Source organism: Penaeus vannamei, chromosome 4 (genome assembly GCF_042767895.1).
Source record: "Penaeus vannamei isolate JL-2024 chromosome 4, ASM4276789v1, whole genome shotgun sequence".
Lineage (NCBI taxonomy): Eukaryota > Metazoa > Arthropoda > Malacostraca > Decapoda > Penaeidae > Penaeus > Penaeus vannamei.
The window spans coordinates 2,155,182-2,175,181 of record NC_091552.1 but is presented as its reverse complement, the minus strand read 5'-3'; the positions used below and the strand labels follow the sequence as shown (position 1 = coordinate 2,175,181).

Below are 20,000 nucleotides of genomic sequence, written 5' to 3'. Positions count from 1 at the left end.
TATCATTGAAACATACACACGCATGTTTATATATATATATATATATATATATATATATATATATATATATATATATATATATATATATATATATATATATATATATATATATATATATATATGATATACAAAACTATGTAAACCTATATATATACATACATATACATACATTCATACAAACATGTTTATCTACACTGCATATATGTTATATATATATAATAATGAAAAAAGAACAATAATATGAAATATTAGTACTATTAGTATTACTACTATATTATTTGGTATTACCATTATTATCATTACTGATAACTTAATATTAATAAAAATCATATCAACAATTATGATACCCATTTTGATAATAAAAATAAAATGAAAACGTTGTTGGAAAAAAGCTGAATCTATGTCAGTGATTTTAGTAATAGTAACAGTAGTGATAATAAAATTAGTGATGATAACGGTGACAATAGTGATGATGATAAGACCATTTACAATAATGATGTTAGTTGAAACTAAAATAAACAATGTTAAAAACAACGGCAACAAAAGTAATAGTAATAGTAAAGTTAGCATTATCATTATTATCGTACTTATAGTAGCACTGGGAAAAATAGTATTCTTAAATATTCTAACAATCACCGTATCGTTTTTACTAACTTACGTTATATTCTGTATCGTCTCGTTATCAGTCATAATAATAGGATCTAAAAACACACAATGATTGTAGTTAAAAAGCTTAATAATGAAAATATTTATTATGCATTTATTCTATTAATAGTACTACTACAAGTACTACTTTAATCAGTGTGAGGGTGATGGTATAGCTTTAAAGATAATTATGGAACACTGTTAGGAGGAAAAGAAACAATTAACTAATTATGCATGTATGTACAATGCAATGTACATGGTAATTCCACCAAATGTTACAGGGAAATATCCGCCAAACCCCTTTAGCCACGTGACAGGAATTGACGATCTTGGTACAGGTATTTATTTGTATGTGGACTCTTGTAACGTACCTTGAGACGGTTTGGTAGATGTAGGCGTAAAGGACGAAGGCACGTACACATATGTAAATACTAAGGAAAGATAAAATTTCCTACGTTTAGTATAAAAGTCTGCTTAAGATGGTTGGAAACAGTTCAGTCGTTGCCGAAATGTGTAGAGAAGAAAGACAATTTTTTTCCGGGAAATTTCAATAATTCACGTAATTGTATTTTTATTATATATATATATTATATATATATATATATATATATATATATATATATATATATATATATATATATATATATATATATATATATATATCTTTTTATTAGCGATAGGGAGGATATAAGAAGAAATGACATGCATGAGCATAACGAGTATTTGTTGAGTAACAGTGGATTTACCTAGCTTGACATTTAATATTTGTTAGTAGCCTTAAAGAAATCCTGGGAGTACGAATCAGATATTTGGGATGAAAATTCTCTGATTACGGAATTAATAGATTTAAAGTGACGTCATTATTTCATACAATAGTCATTTTCAACCCGCGAAGCTCTACTCCTTTTGGTCACTTGGAGTGGAATTGTTACTCTGATTCTTGTAGTTCATGCAGCGGGCATTATATCACATACAAGCCCAATCACAATATGACAGACGGTATTTCTAATAAATTTTAATAGTTATCTACCAGTCCATCGATATCACCAACACATGTCCTAGATTTACTTAATAGGCTGGTCATAAAATAATTTTATTTGTCAGAACTTTTATTCAGATAGGATTAAATAATTATAAATTTGATTCAATAGACTGAAGTATAAGTCATGGGATTAAGCATAAGAAGGAGCAGGCTGGTAGGAAGTGGAAGGTCTTGGGGCGCCGTATTGGGCCTCTCCCTCGTACGTAACTTGGGCCACGTATCCAGCGTCGCCGTTCACGGTGTACGACACCCTCTGTACACGGCCGTCGGGAAGCAGTACAAAGTAAGCTCCTTGAGTGTCGTATCCATTTCGATTCTCTTGGTGGCCGAAGTCGTTACTCGAGTAATCATGATTCACTGCGTAGTTGAAGTCGTACTGGGCTGGTCCCTGTAAAACAATAATCAAAATATTATAGAACGTATTCTGTAACAGTGTGATAAATTACAGATACAGGATGTATGCATCAGTTACTTGAAGGTATACCTACTAAGGGAGCAGGGGCATTATAGGACGGTGCCGGGGCATTGTACGATGGCAGAGAACTGCTAAGGGCACCCACGAAGAGAGCGGACAGAACGATAACCTGTGAAAGGACACGTTTAAAAATTTATTTGATATTAAGATTTATCAGTTCATCATGACTATACACTGTTTTAGGTTATAGGCACAAACCTTAAAAGCCATATTTGCTAGAACTGCTGAGAAACTAACGTGAATCGGGCTTTTATATTGCTGATACAGCCTACAGCAGAATCCCTGACCTCAGAAACATAGGGAAAGCTGTAACTGCTCTGCTTTTCCATTCACATATCAATCGATTGCAGCATGCCATATTTTGTGATCTATTCGGAAATATTATAACTGCCAGTTCTAACTTTAAAATAGAGAAAAAGTTAAAAGTTGAATGCAGTCTGCTAATGACAAGTTATGATGATATTTATGATAATGATAAAGCAGATGATGAAAATGAAAGCTCAATCATGGGAATATAAAGTTAAAAGCATTTATGATATCAAAACTGATAATGGTAATGTTAAGGATGCCAATAAGATTATTTTTGTTATTATCACAAATACTTCCCGCGTTTACTGATATAGGGATATTTAGGGAACGGCATAGCATAAATGATAATATAATCCATAATCACGATACTGATGATGATCATGATATTATTTCAGTAGTTATCAAACATAATTACTATATGATAAATCTGACTGATTATCATAATGATAATGATATTTATAAGGAAAATATAAAAAACTATGACAAAAGTAATTGCAATGGGATGAAAGCGGAGTAACAGAAATGAAAGAAAATTATATCAAGTATAAAAACAACAGGAAGAATATTTTGATCAGTGTATTCATGACTGTACGAATAGCAGCGATATAACAAAAAAGATTATATATTATTATTCTGGCAGTAATAATAACACTAATGCCTACAGTACATATGCCAGCCTACTCTGACAACGATGATCATTGTTAATAATCAAATCGGCAAATTGGAAATGAGTGCGATGCTGCCTTCATCACCAATATATCTAAGAAATTTCTTCGATAACCATTACTAAAATTTACCATATCTGCTTACAACAAGCGAATTCATCTCAAAAGTATGTCTTCGCCGAGTTCGTGATCCGTGACAATCTTTGCTTTTAAAGAAACGATGCAATACATGCAACTATAGCCTCCTTTCGCATTTCCTTTGCCACAGAGGTCAGAGAAGCCGGGGGAGGCGGTGTCTGAACTATAAAAGCCTGGGTCACTTTGTTTTCTCTACACTTCTAATTCTAAAATGGCTTTGAAGGTTTGTTGCTAAACAATGGCAATATCTGTGTAAAAATCACTAGTCCAAAATATATTTTATTTAACTATAACTATATATACATAATCACATTTTAATCTATTTATGTCAGGCTATCGTTCTATCCGCTCTCGTGTTTGGTGTTCTTGGCAGTTCTCCGCTATCCTATAGCGCACCTGCTCCATCCTATGGTGCTCCTCTTCCCACGGTAATTTAACCCGCATGTAATAATAAACTTACCCCATAATTGTAATTATAACATAATCCTAAGTCATTGCTTTGTATTGTGATTGTAATTTATGCGCTACTTAATTCCTTACATAAGCCAAACTGATTGCTTTTGTTGCAGGGACCAGCTCAGTACGACTTCAACTACGCGGTGAATCATGATTACTCGAGTAACGACTTCGGACACCAAGAGAATCGAAATGGATACGACACTCAAGGAGCTTACTTTGTACTGCTTCCCGACGGCCGTGTACAGAGGGTGTCGTACACCGTGAACGGCGACGCTGGATACGTGGCCCAAGTTACGTACGAGGGAGAGGCCCAATACGGCGCCCCAAGACCTTCCACTTCCTACCAGCCTGCTCCTGCTTATGCTTAATCTCAAAACAAGTAAATTGTAATATAAAATACATTCGCTTATTAGATTTCTTGTAAGATAGTAGTGTTATGGAAATATACGTATATTAATTATCTCTATAAGAACTCATTTATTATATCCTGGAAAGTTAAAGAATGATTTTTCAATGTAATTCTTTTAATGATAAAGGTGTAGAAAAAAGAACAAAAGGAAAACACTGTATATAAATATCTTTTGTCCTGGAAAGCGTCACTGTTATCCTAAATAATTCAGTTTCAATATTTTATCAATAATTGTTAGTTATACGGTTGATGTGCTTTACGTTTAAAATATAATATTGATTTTTTTGATAGCGTATAACTCTAATAAATCCTGCAAATGATCAGCATAAGTGCGAATTTGTTGCATAAGATAGGAAGCAATTATCCTTACAATTAGTAATCATGTGGGAAATGAAAGAATAACAGGCATGTAATCATAATAATAGTGATTACCACTTCCATCTCAATTCACGCAATCTGCCCTTTCTTCACCAAACTTATGTAATACAAAGATATGTAATACACAGCATCGCCACTACTAAAAACTGTAATATCAATGTGATCATCTACACTGTTATATAATCATCATTATATATATATACATACATATATATATATATATATATATATATATATATATATATATATATATATATATATATATATATATATATATATAATTACCAGTCGGTTAAAATATAAAATAAATATGCACATATACTCGTATTATGGATTTCACGTGAAAAAATGTTTGGATCCCTTCCTCTTCCTTTCCCGAGAGAGCATCGGAATTACCTCTGGCTGGAATCGGAGCGGAGAACAGGTAACGGATGACAGCTATACTTCACCCAGAAGTATTTGAACACATACCGACAGCAAATCAAATCAGAATGTTAATATGTGAAAAAAAATAATCACAAGTGCCGATGGAAATTACAAAGTAAAAAGAAAAATACCTAAAACATCTATTATATGATTTGCGAAATCGTTTTCCACTTTTGTTCATCAGAATTTTCGAAATACATAGAACTTTTGCTGCAAAATATATTGTATACACCCGCACGCAAGCGCGCGCGCGCACACACACACACACACTTGTACACATGCACATGTATGTACGTATGTATACATGTATACATATATGCTCACGTATATATATATATATATATATATATATATATATATATATATATATATATATATATATATATATGTATGTATGTATGTATATACATACATGCATATATGTAGAAATGAAGATAAAACATACGAACACACACCCATATGGTTATAACTGCAATAATTCTATACTTGCTATACGTACAGAAATGTCTTCTAAAGTGTATTCATAATTTTCATACACATGTACTAACACATGCACATATATCACTTATATAATTATTACACACATATTTCCAATCTAACAGTATTTTGATATTCATCGATTCGTCTTCACTGACGAATTTCCTAAGTATACTTTGTATGTAGGAATTAATATGATTTGCATCTGTAAAAACTTTTATTGTAATTCCATTAAATAGTTGTAATCTTATTTCTGCAAAATATAGAATATACAAATCCACAGATTTAAGCGTAAGCAGGAGCAGGCTGGTAGGAAGTGGAAGGTCTTGGGGCGCCGTATTGGGCCTCTCCCTCGTACGTAACTTGGGCCACGTATCCAGCGTCGCCGTTCACGGTGTACGACACCCTCTGTACACGGCCGTCGGGAAGCAGTACAAAGTAAGCTCCTTGAGTGTCGTATCCATTTCGATTCTCTTGGTGGCCGAAGTCGTTACTCGAGTAATCGTGATTCACTGCGTAGTTGAAGTCGTACTGGGCTGGCCCCTTTAAAGCAGCAATTAATACATTATTTAGTACAGTATGTAAGGAAAGCAAATACTGTGTAATAAATTACATTTTCATTTATGAGCTTTATGCACGGTAACTTACTGTAGGAGCAGGGGCATTATAGGACCGTGCCGGGGCGCTGTAAGATGGCAGAGAGCTGCCAAAGATTCCGACCACAAGGACAGACAGAACGGTAACCTGTAAATAATAATGGTTCCGAATAATATTATTTTGAGATTTTTTTTTTTTTTTTTTTTTTTTACGATGGCGAGAACAGGATTAGATGTGAGCACTAACCTTCAAAACCATTTTTACTGGAACTGATGAGAAATCGAAGTGAATCTTGCTTTTATAGTACAGACAAACGCAGCCTACAGCAGAATCCATGACCTTAGAAACAAGGAAAGTTAACTGTACTGCACCTGCAGTGTTTTATTTTCCGTTCAATTATTTACAGGCTACATCAATATTTTCGATATAAACGTATTGTGTTTTGATTTAAACCAGTGTAACCGACAGTTACAACTGTAATACATGTCAAGGTAAAGCTAACAGTTCTTCGTAATCTGTTAATAGATAGAATATCGATTATTTATGTTATAAATGATTGTGGTAACAATAGCGGTAATATTTTTTTTTTTTTGGAAATTAATATTCATATTAAAATACCAGTATTTATGATGATATTGCAAGGGATAACAATGGTAAAATTGATAATATAAAGATGATAATGATAATAAACAAAGATATTACTTCTAATAATAACGATAGTATTCATGATCGTTATCCATATTGTAAGTTGTTATTAGTACTACTTCTGGTTGTTAATAGTATTAATGGTTAAGATTATCACAAAGGATTATGGAACAGCAATAATGAGAACAGTAAAAGTAATGTTACCGGCTATGAAAATGATAGTGATGATAATCATACCTATGACAATAATAATAATGATCCTTTCTTAATTATCCTAATGGTACTGCTAAGAGCATAGTACTGGTTAAATTATACTAATGTTTACAAGGATAATACATCAATAATAAGAGTGATAGTGACGTCATGATTAGGGTGGTGATTTTAATAACTTTAGTAGCAAAATAAGCAGTGATATTAAACCCGAGTAAATACGACAGTAAAACTAATAACAATCTTATTACTGTCAGCGTACTCATGACCATAGAAATTTTAACAATATAACGATGAAGATAGGTTAAAAATACTAAAGGTTATATTTACAGTAGTGATAATTTCTATCGCAGCAATAGCATAAATTATTTTATTGAATATAGCTATATTACAAGTTAAACTACATTCTTGTTTACCACCATAACCATAAACACCAATTTTGAGATAAATAAAATGCTTCCCTACTTTCAACATGTATCGACATCTTTCCTCTCAAAATATGTCCGTTCTACCAGCATTTCTTGTCTTACGTCATGACATATTGTATAGAAATCTCGATATTTGAAGAAACGCAGACCAATCACGTAGTTTAGCCTCCTTTCGCATTTCCTTTGCCGCAGAGGTCAGAGAAGCCGGGGGAGGCGGTGTCTGAACTATAAAAGCCTGGGTCACTTCGCTTCCTGTACACTTCCATCTCTAAAATGGCTTTGAAGGTTTGTAACTAACTGTTGGTTCTGTCTGCGTACAAATTTGTTTACACAGAATTCACTTTTAGTTAACCGTGGACCACATTTTTTTTCCTTTGCAGGTTATCGTTTTATCCGTTCTCGTGTTTGGTGTTCTTGGCAGTTCTCCGCCATCCTACAGGGCACCTGCTCCATCCTATGGTGCTCCTGCTCCCACGGTAATATAAAGCGCATGAAATAAATAAACCCTTTGGTAATCCATACAATATACGTTTTTTTCTTTTTTTTTTTTTTTTTGCATATTTTACATATAATCAATATATTGATTTTGTTGCAGGGACCAGCTCAGTACGACTTCAACTACGCAGTGAATCATGATTCCACGAGTAACGACTTCGGCCACCAAGAGAATCGAAATGGATACGACACTCAAGGAGCTTACTTTGTACTGCTTCCCGACGGCCGTGTACAGAGGGTGTCGTACACCGTGAACGGCGACGCTGGATACGTGGCCCAAGTTACGTACGAGGGAGAGGCCCAATACGGCGCCCCAAGACCTTCCACTTCCTACCAGCCTGCTCCTGCTTACGCTTAATCCTATGAATTGAGTTACCCTGAATCTATCGGAGTTGACCATATGCTATTTATTATCTGCATGCCTCATATCTGAAATGTTTTACATAAAATAAACTGAAGGAAATCTTTACTGTTTTATTGCACAGGCAGTTTCACCCTGCAAAAGTCACGTGATTGCTTTTAATTACAAGAATCATAATTATATCAATCCATGTGACTGAATAGAAAATTGTTCTAGCTTTCGACATACTTATTTTATGATGAATATACTGCTTTGGGGATTTGAAAATGACTATCGTCTAGAATATTCAGTTTAATTTTATTCATGACATCAGCCAGATAAATACATATTTAATTTTAATCGTACTCAACGCGCGTTATTTACCATGGCATCATATGTTTAGTGAGATGAATAGACTGTCTGTCTGTCTCTGCTTTTTCATCTTCTGTTTATACTTCTCTCTTCTATCGTTTTCTTGTTCGCTTTTCAATATTATGATAGTCAGTATGTAATCCAATTATTAATTTACATTTAATAATAAGATTACTATAATTACCTTAAAAAAAGAAAAAAAGCTGGTAATCATTCTCCATGAATTTCTTTAGTAAACCATATGGTATCAGCAATGGAAACTGGCATTCTTTAACACCAGAACCTGCAAAAATATATGTGTACGTCCTATTTTTAGCGCCTCTACCCTTCATCTTGTTTAGAATTCAGGCCTAACAGTCCACAATGAAATGCCGATTCCATGAACAAAGATCCCAGTCACATCGTCGAAGCTAGGTGTTTGTCACTACTAGATATCTTCTTCGATGTCTATACTTATATTATGGTATTGTATAATTACGATCATCCTCATCATTTATTACTAACATTAATCAGTAATGGTAATGATGTTCGTAATGGCGGAATGAGGAGGAATAGTTATAGGTGTAATATTTTCATTTTTAATATCCTTATAAGTCTGTGAAGCTACTATTACTGTCGGTCCCTTCTCGTTACTGAGGTAATGAAAGGAGTGTTAACAATGACAAAGAAACATGATTACGTATATTTACTGCACTAGATAATCATATTGATTAAAATTTGCATTATTGCTATTTTTGTTGCTATGATTGAATTTATTTATTTACTTTATTATTATTATTATTATTTTTTTAAATCTTTGTTCTATTATATTTATCAATCTCTTAACAGCATCATTACTGATATATTCCATGCATATGTGTGTATATGTGTGTGTGCATTAATGTGTATATTATTCACACATATATGTATACCCGTATATATATATATATATATATATATATATATATATATATATATATATATATATATATATACGTCTAACTATATATTCGTATGACAAATGTGGCTTTACTCTTTAATCACCTCTTTGCCACCTCATACGGGCTCCTGTCCATAAAATAGAGAAAAAGTGGGTAATGGTTAAATTCAGTTGGTTGGTCGTGTGATACCACGGGTAGATACAGACGGTTGGTCGCTTAGAGTATAATGATAACAAGAGCCATTAGAATAAGAATATTAACAGTAACGATGGCGGTATTATTTCTGAAGATATTACCATATTATCCAGTTCTTCATTATCAAAGTACATACAATTTTACTTTTATTTAAATTATGTTCTAATGCACCTAGCTGTTTCAAATAATATTGGCACTTTTCATTCTTTAAAGCATTTCATTTGACTTTCACTTACAATGCATTATAACGCATCTAGCAGTTTCAAATTCTATCAAAACTACATTGTATATCGAAATAGTATTATTTCTTATATGTGAATGGAAAAAGCAATGGAAGTTATAACAACCTCCCGTTTTCCCTTCATCTTAGAGGTCAAGGATTCTGTGGTGGACTGCCTGCACTATAAAACCTGGTTCGCATTAGTTTCTCAGCACTTCTACCACAAAAATGGCTCTGAAGGTATGTGCCTCTCATGTAACACTGTGTACACACTTCCGCCGTAATAGATGATATATCAGATCTCAAAATATTGTTATTTTGAGATATTCGTTAATTCCAGGTTGTCGTTCTATCCGCCTTCGTGGTCGGTGTCCTTGGTAGTTCACTGCCATCCTACACTCCTGCACCATCCTATAATGCCCATCCCACGGTAAGTTCATAGGCATGTGATGACCACTCTACCATGTATTTTATCATGCAATATTGCATAGCCACATCTATTGAATGACCTTAATTCTAAGTCAATCTGCTTTTACAGGGACCAGCTCAGTACGACTTCAACTACGCAGTGAATCACGATTCCACGAGTAACGACTTCGGCCACCAAGAGAATCGAAATGGATACAACACTCAAGGAGCTTACTTTGTACTGCTTCCCGACGGCCGTGTACAGAGGGTGTCGTACACCGTGAACGGCGACGCTGGATACGTGGCCCAAGTTACGTACGAGGGAGAGGCCCAATACGGCGCCCCAAGACCTTCCACTTCCTACCAGCCTGCTCCTGCTTACGCTTAATCCTATGAAGTGTGTTGTCCTGAATCTATCGGAGTTGACCATATGCTATTTATTATCTGCATGCCTCATATCTGAAATGTTTTACATAAAATAAACTGAAGGAAATCTTTACTGTTTTATTGCACAGGCAGTTTCACCCTGCAAAAGTCACGTGATTGCTTTTAATTACAAGAATCATAATTATATCAATCCAAGTGACTAAATAGAAAATAGTTCTAGCTTGCGACATACTTATTTTATGATGAATATACTGCTTTGGGGATTTGAAAATGACTATTCAATTTAATTTTGTTCATGACATCAGTCAGATAAATGCATATTTAATTTTAATCGTACTTAACGCGCGTTATTTACCATGGCATCTTATGTTCAATGAGATGAATAGACTCTGTATGTCTGTTTCTCTCTCTCACTCTCTGCTTTTCCATCTCCTATATATACTTCTCTCTCTCCTATCGTTTTCTTGTTCGCTTTACTTTTCAATATTATGATAGTCAATATGTAATCTAATTATTAAACGTTTACATTAAATAATAAGATTATAATTATCTTAAAAGAAGCTGGTACCATTCTCCATGAATTTCTTTAGTAACCCTATGGTATCAGCAATGGAAACTGGCATTCCTTAACACCAGAACATGTAAAATAATATGTCCTATTTTTAGCGCCTCTACCCTTCATCTTGTTTAGAATTCAGGTCTAGCAGTTCACAAAGAAACGCCGATTCCATGAACAAAGATTTTGGTTGCATGGTCGAAGCTAGGTGTTTGTCCCAACTAGATATTTCCTTAGATGTCTATGCTTACATTATGGTTTGGTTCGTCTACCGGTATTATATAATTACGATCATCACCCTCATCATTTATTACTAACATTAATCAGTATTGGTAATGATGTTCGTATTGGCGGAATGAAGAGGAATAGTTATAGGTGTAGTATTTTCATTTTTATTATCCTTATGTCTATGAAACTACTATTGCTGTCGGTCCCTTCTCGTTACTGGGGTTATGAAAGGAGTGTTAACAATGACAAAGAAACATGATTACGTATATTTACTGCACTAGATAATCATATCAATTTTGATTTGCATTATTGCTATTTTTGTTGCTATAATTAAATTCATTATCTGTTTTTTTCTTCTTTGTTCTGATATTATAATTATCAATCTCTTAACAGCATTATTACTGATATATTTCATGCATATGTGTGTGTGCATTTATGTGCATATTATTCACACACGCACATATATGTATACCTGTATATATATGTATCCATATATATGCATACTCATATATACATGTGTGCACATCAAGTTAATGGAGGTATGGTAGCCGAATGAGTCGGGGATGATTTATATATATCTATATATATATATATATATCTATATATCTATATCTATATCTATATATATATCTATATATCTATATATATATATATATATATATATATATATATATATATATATATATATATATATATATATATATATATATATATATATATATATATATATAAAGGGAGAGTGCGTTTGTTATCTCCGAGAATTTGTAGGTGGGCGATAGGCAGACGTCTAACTATATATTCGTATGGCAAATGTGGCTTTACTCTTTAATCACCTCTTTGCCACCTCATACGGGCTCCTGTCCATAAAATAGCCAAAAAGTGGGTAATGGTTAGATTCAGTTGGTTGGTCGTGTGATACCATGGGTAGATATAGACGGTTGGTCACTTAGGGTATAATGATAACAACAGTAGGCATATGAATACGAATATGAACAGTAACGATGGCGGTATTATTTCAGAAGATATTACCATATTATCCAGGTCTTCATTATCAAAGTACATACAATTTTACTTTCATTTAAATTAGGTTTTAATGCACCTAGCTGTTTCAAATAATATTAGCACTTTTCATTCTTTAAAACTTTTCATTTGACTTTCACTTACAATGTATTATAACGCGCCTAGCAGCTTCAAATTCTATCAAAACTACATTGTATATCAAGATAGTATTATTTCTTATATGTGAATGGAAAAAGCAATGGAAGTTATAACAACCTCCCGTTTTCCCTTCATCTTAGAGGTCAAGGATTCTGTGGTGGACTGTCTGCACTATAAAACCTGGTTCGCATTAGTTTCTCAGCACTTCTACCACAAAAATGGCTCTGAAGGTATGTGCCTCTCATGTAACACTAGGTACACACTTCCGCCGTAATAGATGATATATCAGATCTCAAAATATTGTTATTTTGAAATATTCGTTAATTCCAGGTTCTCGTTGTATCCGCCTTCGTGGCCGGTGTCTTTGGTAGTTCACTGCCATCCTACACTCCTGCACCATCCTATAATGCCCATCCCACGGTAAGTTTATAGGCATGTAATGACCACTCTACCATGTATTTTATCATGCAATATCGCATTGCCACATCTATTGAATGACCTTAACTCTAAGTCAATCTGCTTTTACAGGGACCAGCTCAGTACGACTTCAACTACGCAGTGAATCACGATTCCACGAGTAACGACTTCGGCCACCAAGAGAATCGAAATGGATACGACACTCAAGGAGCTTACTTTGTACTGCTTCCTGACGGCCGTGTACAGAGGGTGTCGTACACCGTGAACGGCGACGCTGGATACGTGGCCCAAGTTACGTACGAGGGAGAGGCCCAATACGGCGCCCCAAGACCTTCCACTTCCTACCAGCCTGCTCCTGCTTACGCCTAATCTCAAAACAAGTAAATTGTAATAGAAATTATGTTCGCTTATTAGATTTCTTGTAAGATAGTAGTTTTCTATAAATACACGTATATTTATTATCTCTGTAAGAACTCATTTATTATATCCTGGAAAGTTAAAGAATGGTCTTTCAATGCAATTCTTTTAATGGTAAAGGTGTAGGAAAAAGAAAAGGGAAACACTGTATATAAAGGTCTTTTGTCCTGGAAAGCGTCACTGTTATTCTAAATAGTTCCGAGTTTCAATATTGTATCAATAATTGTTAGATATACGGCTGATGTGCTTTACATGTAAAATATAATAATACTGATTTTTTGATAGCGTATAACTCTAATAAATCCTGCAAATTATCAGCATAAGTGCGAATTTGTTGCATCAGGTAGGAAGCAATTATCCTTACAATTTGTAATCGTGTCATGTGGGAAATGAAAGAATAACAGGCATGTAATCATAATAATAGTGATAACCATCCCCAGCTCAATTCACGCAATCTGCCCTTTCTTCACCAAACTTAAAACATGTAATACACAGCATCGCCACTACTATGACATAAAATCTGTAATATCAATATGATCATCTACACTGTTATATTATCTATCTATCTATCTATCTATCTATCTATATAGAGAAAGAGAAAGAGAGAATTACCAGTCGATTTAAATATAAAATAAATATGCACATATACTCGTATTATGGATTTCACGTGAAAAAATGTTTGGATCCCTTCCTCCTCCTTTCCCGAGAGAGCATCGGAATTACCTCTGGATGCAATCGGAGCGGAGAAGAGGTAACGGATGACAGCTAGACTTCACCCTGAAGTATTTGAACACATACCGACAGCAAATCAAATCAGAATGTTAATATGTGAAAAAATAATCACAAGTGCCGATGGAAATTACAAAGTAAAAAGAAAAATAACTGAAACATCTAGTATATGATTTGCGAAATCGTTTTTCACTTTTGTTCATCAGAATTTTCGAAATACATAGAACTTTTGCTGCAAAATATATTGTATACACCCGCACGCAAGCGCGCGCGCGCGCGCGCACACACACACACACTTGTACACATGCACATGTATGTACGTATGTATACATGTATACATATATGCTCATATATATATATATATATATATATATATATATATATATATATATATATATATACATTCATGCATATATGTAGAAATGAATATAAAACATACGAACACACCCATATGATTATAACTGCAATAATTCTATACTTGCTATACGTATAGAAATCTCTTCTAAAGTGTATTCATAATTTTCATACACATGTACTAAAACATACATATATCACTTATATAATTATTAATCATATATTTCCAATACAACAGTAGGTACTTCTAACTTTTATTTTGATATTCATCGATTCGTCTTCACTGACGAATTTCCTAAGTATACTTTGTATGTAGGAATTAATATGATTTGCATTTGTAAAAACTTTTATTGTAATTCCATTAAATAGTTGTAAACTTATTTCTGCAAAATATAGAATATGCAAATCCTTAGGATTAAGCGTAAGCAGGAGCAGGCTGGTAGGAAGTGGAAGGTCGTGGGGCGCCGTATTGGGCCTCTCCCTCGTACGTAACTTGGGCCACGTATCCAGCGTCGCCGTTCACGGTGTACGACACCCTCTGTACACGGCCGTCGGGAAGCAGTACAAAGTAAGCTCCTTGAGTGTCGTATCCATTTCGATTCTCTTGGTGGCCGAAGTCGTTACTCGAGAAATCATGATTCACTGCGTAGTTGAAGTCGTACTGGGCTGGTCCCTTTAAAGCAGCAATTAATACATTATTTAGTACATTATGTAAAGAAAGCGAATACTGTGTAATAAATTACATTTTCATTTATGAGCTTTATGCACGGTAACTTACTGTAGGAGCAGGGGCATTATAGGACCGTGCCGGGGCGCTGTAAGATGGCAGAGAGCTGCCAAGGATTCCGACCACGAGGACAGACAGAACGGTAACCTGTAAAAAATAACGAATACGAATAATTTTATTTTGAGATTTTTGTTTGTTTGTCTTTTTTTTTTTTACGATGGCGAGAACAGGATTAGATGTGAGCACTAACCTTCAAAGCCATTTTTACTGGAACTGATGAGAAATCGAAGTGAATCTTGCTTTTATAGTACAGACAAACGCAGCCTACAGCAGAATCCATGACCTTAGAAACACAAGGAAAGTTACCTGTACTGCACCTGCAGTCTTTTATTTTCCGTTCAATTATTTAGAGTTTACATCAATATTATCGATATAAACGTATTGTGTTTTGATTTAAACCAGTATAACCGACAGTTACAACTGTAATACATGTCAAGGTGAAGTTAACAGTTCTTCGTAATCTGTTAATAGCTAGAATAATCGATTATTTATGTTATTAATGATTGTGGTAATAATAGCGGTAATGTAATTGATGGAAATAGTAATATTCGTATTACAATACTAGTAGTTATCATATTGCAAGGGAGAACAATAGTAAAATTGATAATATAAAGATGATAATGATAAAAACAAGGATATAACTTCTAATAATAACGATAGTATTCATGATCGTTATGCATATTTTAAGTTATTATTAGTACTACTTCTGGTTGTTAATAGTATTAATGGTTAAGGTTATCACTAAGGATTATGGAACAGCAGTAATGAGAACAGTAAAATATAGTGATGATAATCATTCCTATCACAATAGTATTAATGATTATTTTTTAATCATCCTAATGGTACTGCTAAGAGCATAGCACTGGTTAAAATTATACTAATGTTTACAAGGATAATACATCAGTAATAATAGTGATAATGACATTTTAATTACTTTAGTAGTAAAATAAACAGCGATATTAAAACCATGAGAAAGTACAACAGTATCACTAATAACAATATTATTACTGTCAGCGTAATGATGACCATAGAAATATTAGCAATATAACAATAAAAGATGAGGTTAAAATTACCAAATATTATATTTACAATACTGATTATAAACGCCAATTTTGATGAGAATAATAAAATACATCCCTACTGTCTATATAAATCGACATCTCTTCTCATGAGTCCGTTCTACCAGCATTCCTTGTCTTACGTCATGACATATTGTATAGAAATCTCGATATTTGAAGAAACGCAGACCAATCACGTAGTTTAGCCTCCTTTCGCATTTCCTTTGCCGCAGAGGTCAGAGAAGCCGGGGGAGGCGGTGTCTGAACTATAAAAGCCTGGTTCGCTTCGTTTCCTGTACACTTCCATCTCTAAAATGGCTTTTAAGGTTTGTAACTAACTGTTGGTTCTGTCTGCGTACAAATTTGTTTACACAGAATTCACTTTTAGTTAACCGTGGACCACATTTTTTTCCCTTGCAGGCTATTGTTCTATCCGTTCTCGTGTTTGGTGTTCTTGGCAGTTCTCCGCCATCCTACAGGGCACCTGCTCCATCCTATGGTGCTGCTGCTCCCACGGTAATATAAAGCGCATGAAATAAGTATACCCTTTGGTAATTCATATAATATACATGTTTTTTTTTTTTCATATTTTACATATAATCAATATATTGATTTTGTTGCAGGGACCAGCCCAGTATGACTTCAACTACGCGGTGAATCATGATTCTACGAGTAACGACTTCGGCCACCAAGAGAATCGAAATGGATACGACACTCAAGGAGCTTACTTTGTACTGCTTCCCGACGGCCGTGTACAGAGGGTGTCGTACACCGTGAACGGCGACGCTGGATACGTGGCCCAAGTTACGTACGAGGGAGAGGCCCAATACGGCGCCCCACGACCTTCCACTTCCTACCAGCCTGCTCCTGCTTACGCTTAATCCTATGGATTGTGTTGTCCTGAATCTATCGGAGTTGACCATATGCTATTTATTATCTGCATGCCTCATATCTGAAATGTTTTACATAAAATAAACTGAAGGAAATCTTTACTGTTTAATTGCACAGGCAGTTTCACCCTGCAAAAGTCACGTGATTGCTTTTAATTACAAGAATCATAATTATATCAATCCAAGTGACTTAATGGAAAATAGTTCTAGCTTGCGACATACTTATTTTATGATGAATATACTGCTTTGGGGATTTGAAAATGACTATCGTCTAGAATATTCAATTTAATTTTATTCATGACATCAGTCAGATAAATGCATATTTAATTTTAATCGTACTTAATGCGCGTTATTTACCATGGCATCATATGTTTAGTGAGATGAATACACTGTCTGTCTGTCTCTGCTTTTTCATCTTCTGTTTATACTTCTCTCTTCTATCGTTTTCTTGTTCGCTTTTCAATATTATGATAGTCAATATGTAATCTCATTATTAATTTACATTTAATAATAAGATTACTATAATTACCTTAAAAAAAGAAAAAAAGCTGGTACCATTCTCCATGAATTTCTTTAGTAACCCATATGGTATCAGCAATGGAAACTGGCATTCTTTAACACCAGAACATGTAAAATTATATGTGTACGTCCTATTTTTTTAGCGTCTCTAACCTTCATCTTGTTCAGAATTCAGGTCTAGCAGTTCACAAAGAAATGCCGATTCCATGAACAGAGATCCCAGTCACATGGTCGAAGCTAGGTGTTTGTCACTACTAGATATCTCAATGTCTATGCTTACATTATGGTTTGGTTCGTCTGCCGATATTGTTTAATTACGATCATCCTCATCATTTATTACTAACATTAATCAGTAATGGTAATGATGTTCGTATTGGCGGAATGAGGAGGAATAGTTATAGGTGTAATATTTTCCTTTTTATTATCGTTATGAGTCTGTGAAACTACTAATATTACTGTCGGTCCCTTCTCGTTACTGAGGTAATGAAAAGTGTTAACAATGACAAAGAAACATGATTACGTACATTTACTGCACTAGATAATCATATTAATTATGATCTGCATTATTGCTATTATTGTTGCTATAATGAAATTATTATTATTTTTTATCTTTGTTCTATTATAATTATCAATCTCTTAACAACATTATTACTGATATATTTCATGCATATGTGTGTGTGCATTTATGTGTATATTATTCACACACACATATATATATACCTGTATATATATGTATCCATATATGCATACGCATGTATGTATGTGTGCACATAAAGTTAATGGAGGTATGGTAGCCGAATGAGTCAGGGATGATTTATATATATATATATATATATATATATATATATATATATATATATATATATATATATATATATATATATATATATATAGGGAGAGTGCGTTTGTTATCTCCGAGAATTTGTAGGTGGGCGATAGGCAGACGTCTAACTATATATTCGTATGGCAAATGTGGCTTTACTCTTTAATCACCTCTTTGCCGCCTCACACAGTCTCCTGTCCATAAAATAGCCAAAGAGTGGGTAATGGTTAAATTCAGTTGGTTGGTCGTGTGATACCACGGGTAGATACAGACGGTTTGTCGCTTAGAGTATAATGATAACAAGAGTAGGCATAAGAATAAGAATATGAACAGTAACGATGGCGGTATTATTTCAGAAGTTATTGCCATATTGTCCAGGTCTTCATTATCAAAGTACATACAATTTTACTTTCATTTAAATTATGTTCTAATGCACCTAGATGTTTCAAAAAATATTAGCACTTTTCATTCTTTAAAGCTTTTCATTTGACTTTCACTTACAATGTATTATATCGCATCTAGCAGTTTCAAATTCTATCAAAACTTCATTGTATATCAAGATAGTATTATTTCTTATATGTGAATGGAAAAAGCAATGGAAGTTATAACAACCTCCCGTTTTCCCTTCATCTTAGAGGTCAAGGATTCTGTGGTGGACTGCCTGCACTATAAAACCTGGTTCGCATTAGTTTCTCGGCACTTCTACCACAAAAATGGCTCTGAAGGTATGTGCCTCTCATGTAACACTGTGTACACACTTCCGCCGTAATAGATGATATATCAGATCTCAAAATCTTGTTATTTTGAAATATTCGTTAATTCCAGGTTCTCGTTGTATCCGCCTTCGTGGTCGGTGTCTTTGGTAGTTCACTGCCATCCTACACTCCTGCACCATCCTATAATGCCCATCCCACGGTAAGTTCATTGGCATGTAATGAGAATTCTACCATGTATTTTGTCATGCAATATCGCATAACCACATCTATTGAATGACCTTAATTCTAAGTCAATCTGCTTTTACAGGGACCAGCTCAGTACGACTTCAACTACGCAGTGAATCACGATTCCTCGAGTAACGACTTCGGCCACCAAGAGAATCGAAATGGATACAACACTCAAGGAGCTTACTTTGTACTGCTTCCCGACGGCCGTGTACAGAGGGTGTCGTACACCGTGAACGGCGACGCTGGATACGTGGCCCAAGTTACGTACGAGGGAGAGGCCCAATACGGCGCCCCAAGACCTTCCACTTCCTACCAGCCTGCTCCTTCTTATGCTTAATATCATGGCTTGGTAAATCCAGTGCAAAGCTATGTTATTAGGAATGTTCAGCCCCATATTTAAAGCCTTGTCAAATAAAGATCATTACAAAGAAATATTGAGCTACTATCTCCGCATTACACTGAAGAGTTAAGAAAGATCTT

At 34.3% G+C, this 20,000-nt stretch overlaps 7 protein-coding genes across 7 annotated transcripts; 5 read left to right on the top strand and 2 right to left on the bottom strand.

Annotated features, from left to right (window-relative positions):
* Positions 1-5,621: 5,621 nt before the first annotated feature.
* On the bottom strand, positions 5,622-7,569 carry LOC138861543 (uncharacterized). The gene is made up of 4 exons (XM_070121299.1): positions 7,491-7,569; positions 6,267-6,391; positions 6,072-6,173; positions 5,622-5,966 (listed from the first exon to the last, which is right to left on the bottom strand). The coding sequence occupies exons 1-4, from the start codon at positions 7,567-7,569 to the stop codon at positions 5,709-5,711; spliced, it is 564 nt and encodes a 187-aa protein (XP_069977400.1). The 3' UTR covers positions 5,622-5,708.
* LOC113808433 (pro-resilin-like) lies at positions 7,544-8,262 on the top strand. Its single transcript, XM_070117923.1, has 3 exons — positions 7,544-7,588; positions 7,684-7,779; positions 7,899-8,262. The coding sequence occupies exons 1-3, from the start codon at positions 7,577-7,579 to the stop codon at positions 8,154-8,156; spliced, it is 366 nt and encodes a 121-aa protein (XP_069974024.1). The 5' UTR covers positions 7,544-7,576; the 3' UTR covers positions 8,157-8,262.
* A 1,799-nt stretch (positions 8,263-10,061) lies between these two features.
* On the top strand, positions 10,062-10,748 carry LOC138860416 (pro-resilin-like). The gene is made up of 3 exons (XM_070117932.1): positions 10,062-10,085; positions 10,186-10,275; positions 10,384-10,748. Exons 1-3 carry the CDS (start codon positions 10,074-10,076, stop codon positions 10,639-10,641), a joined length of 360 nt encoding a protein of 119 aa, XP_069974033.1. The 5' UTR covers positions 10,062-10,073; the 3' UTR covers positions 10,642-10,748.
* Positions 10,749-12,791: 2,043 nt separating this feature from the next.
* Positions 12,792-13,464, top strand: LOC113808407 (pro-resilin-like). Its single transcript, XM_070117916.1, has 3 exons — positions 12,792-12,812; positions 12,913-13,002; positions 13,111-13,464. The coding sequence occupies exons 1-3, from the start codon at positions 12,801-12,803 to the stop codon at positions 13,366-13,368; spliced, it is 360 nt and encodes a 119-aa protein (XP_069974017.1). The 5' UTR covers positions 12,792-12,800; the 3' UTR covers positions 13,369-13,464.
* A 1,379-nt stretch (positions 13,465-14,843) lies between these two features.
* LOC113808458 (pro-resilin-like) lies at positions 14,844-15,526 on the bottom strand. Its single transcript, XM_027359873.2, has 3 exons — positions 15,477-15,526; positions 15,278-15,373; positions 14,844-15,172 (listed from the first exon to the last, which is right to left on the bottom strand). Exons 1-3 carry the CDS (start codon positions 15,486-15,488, stop codon positions 14,915-14,917), a joined length of 366 nt encoding a protein of 121 aa, XP_027215674.2. The 5' UTR covers positions 15,489-15,526; the 3' UTR covers positions 14,844-14,914.
* A 1,131-nt stretch (positions 15,527-16,657) lies between these two features.
* LOC113808459 (pro-resilin-like) lies at positions 16,658-17,332 on the top strand. Its single transcript, XM_070117890.1, has 3 exons — positions 16,658-16,670; positions 16,765-16,860; positions 16,968-17,332. The coding sequence occupies exons 1-3, from the start codon at positions 16,659-16,661 to the stop codon at positions 17,223-17,225; spliced, it is 366 nt and encodes a 121-aa protein (XP_069973991.1). The 5' UTR covers position 16,658; the 3' UTR covers positions 17,226-17,332.
* Positions 17,333-19,277: 1,945 nt separating this feature from the next.
* Positions 19,278-19,952, top strand: LOC113808460 (pro-resilin-like). Its single transcript, XM_027359875.2, has 3 exons — positions 19,278-19,301; positions 19,402-19,491; positions 19,600-19,952. The coding sequence occupies exons 1-3, from the start codon at positions 19,290-19,292 to the stop codon at positions 19,855-19,857; spliced, it is 360 nt and encodes a 119-aa protein (XP_027215676.2). The 5' UTR covers positions 19,278-19,289; the 3' UTR covers positions 19,858-19,952.
* The last annotated feature ends 48 nt before the right edge of the window (positions 19,953-20,000 follow it).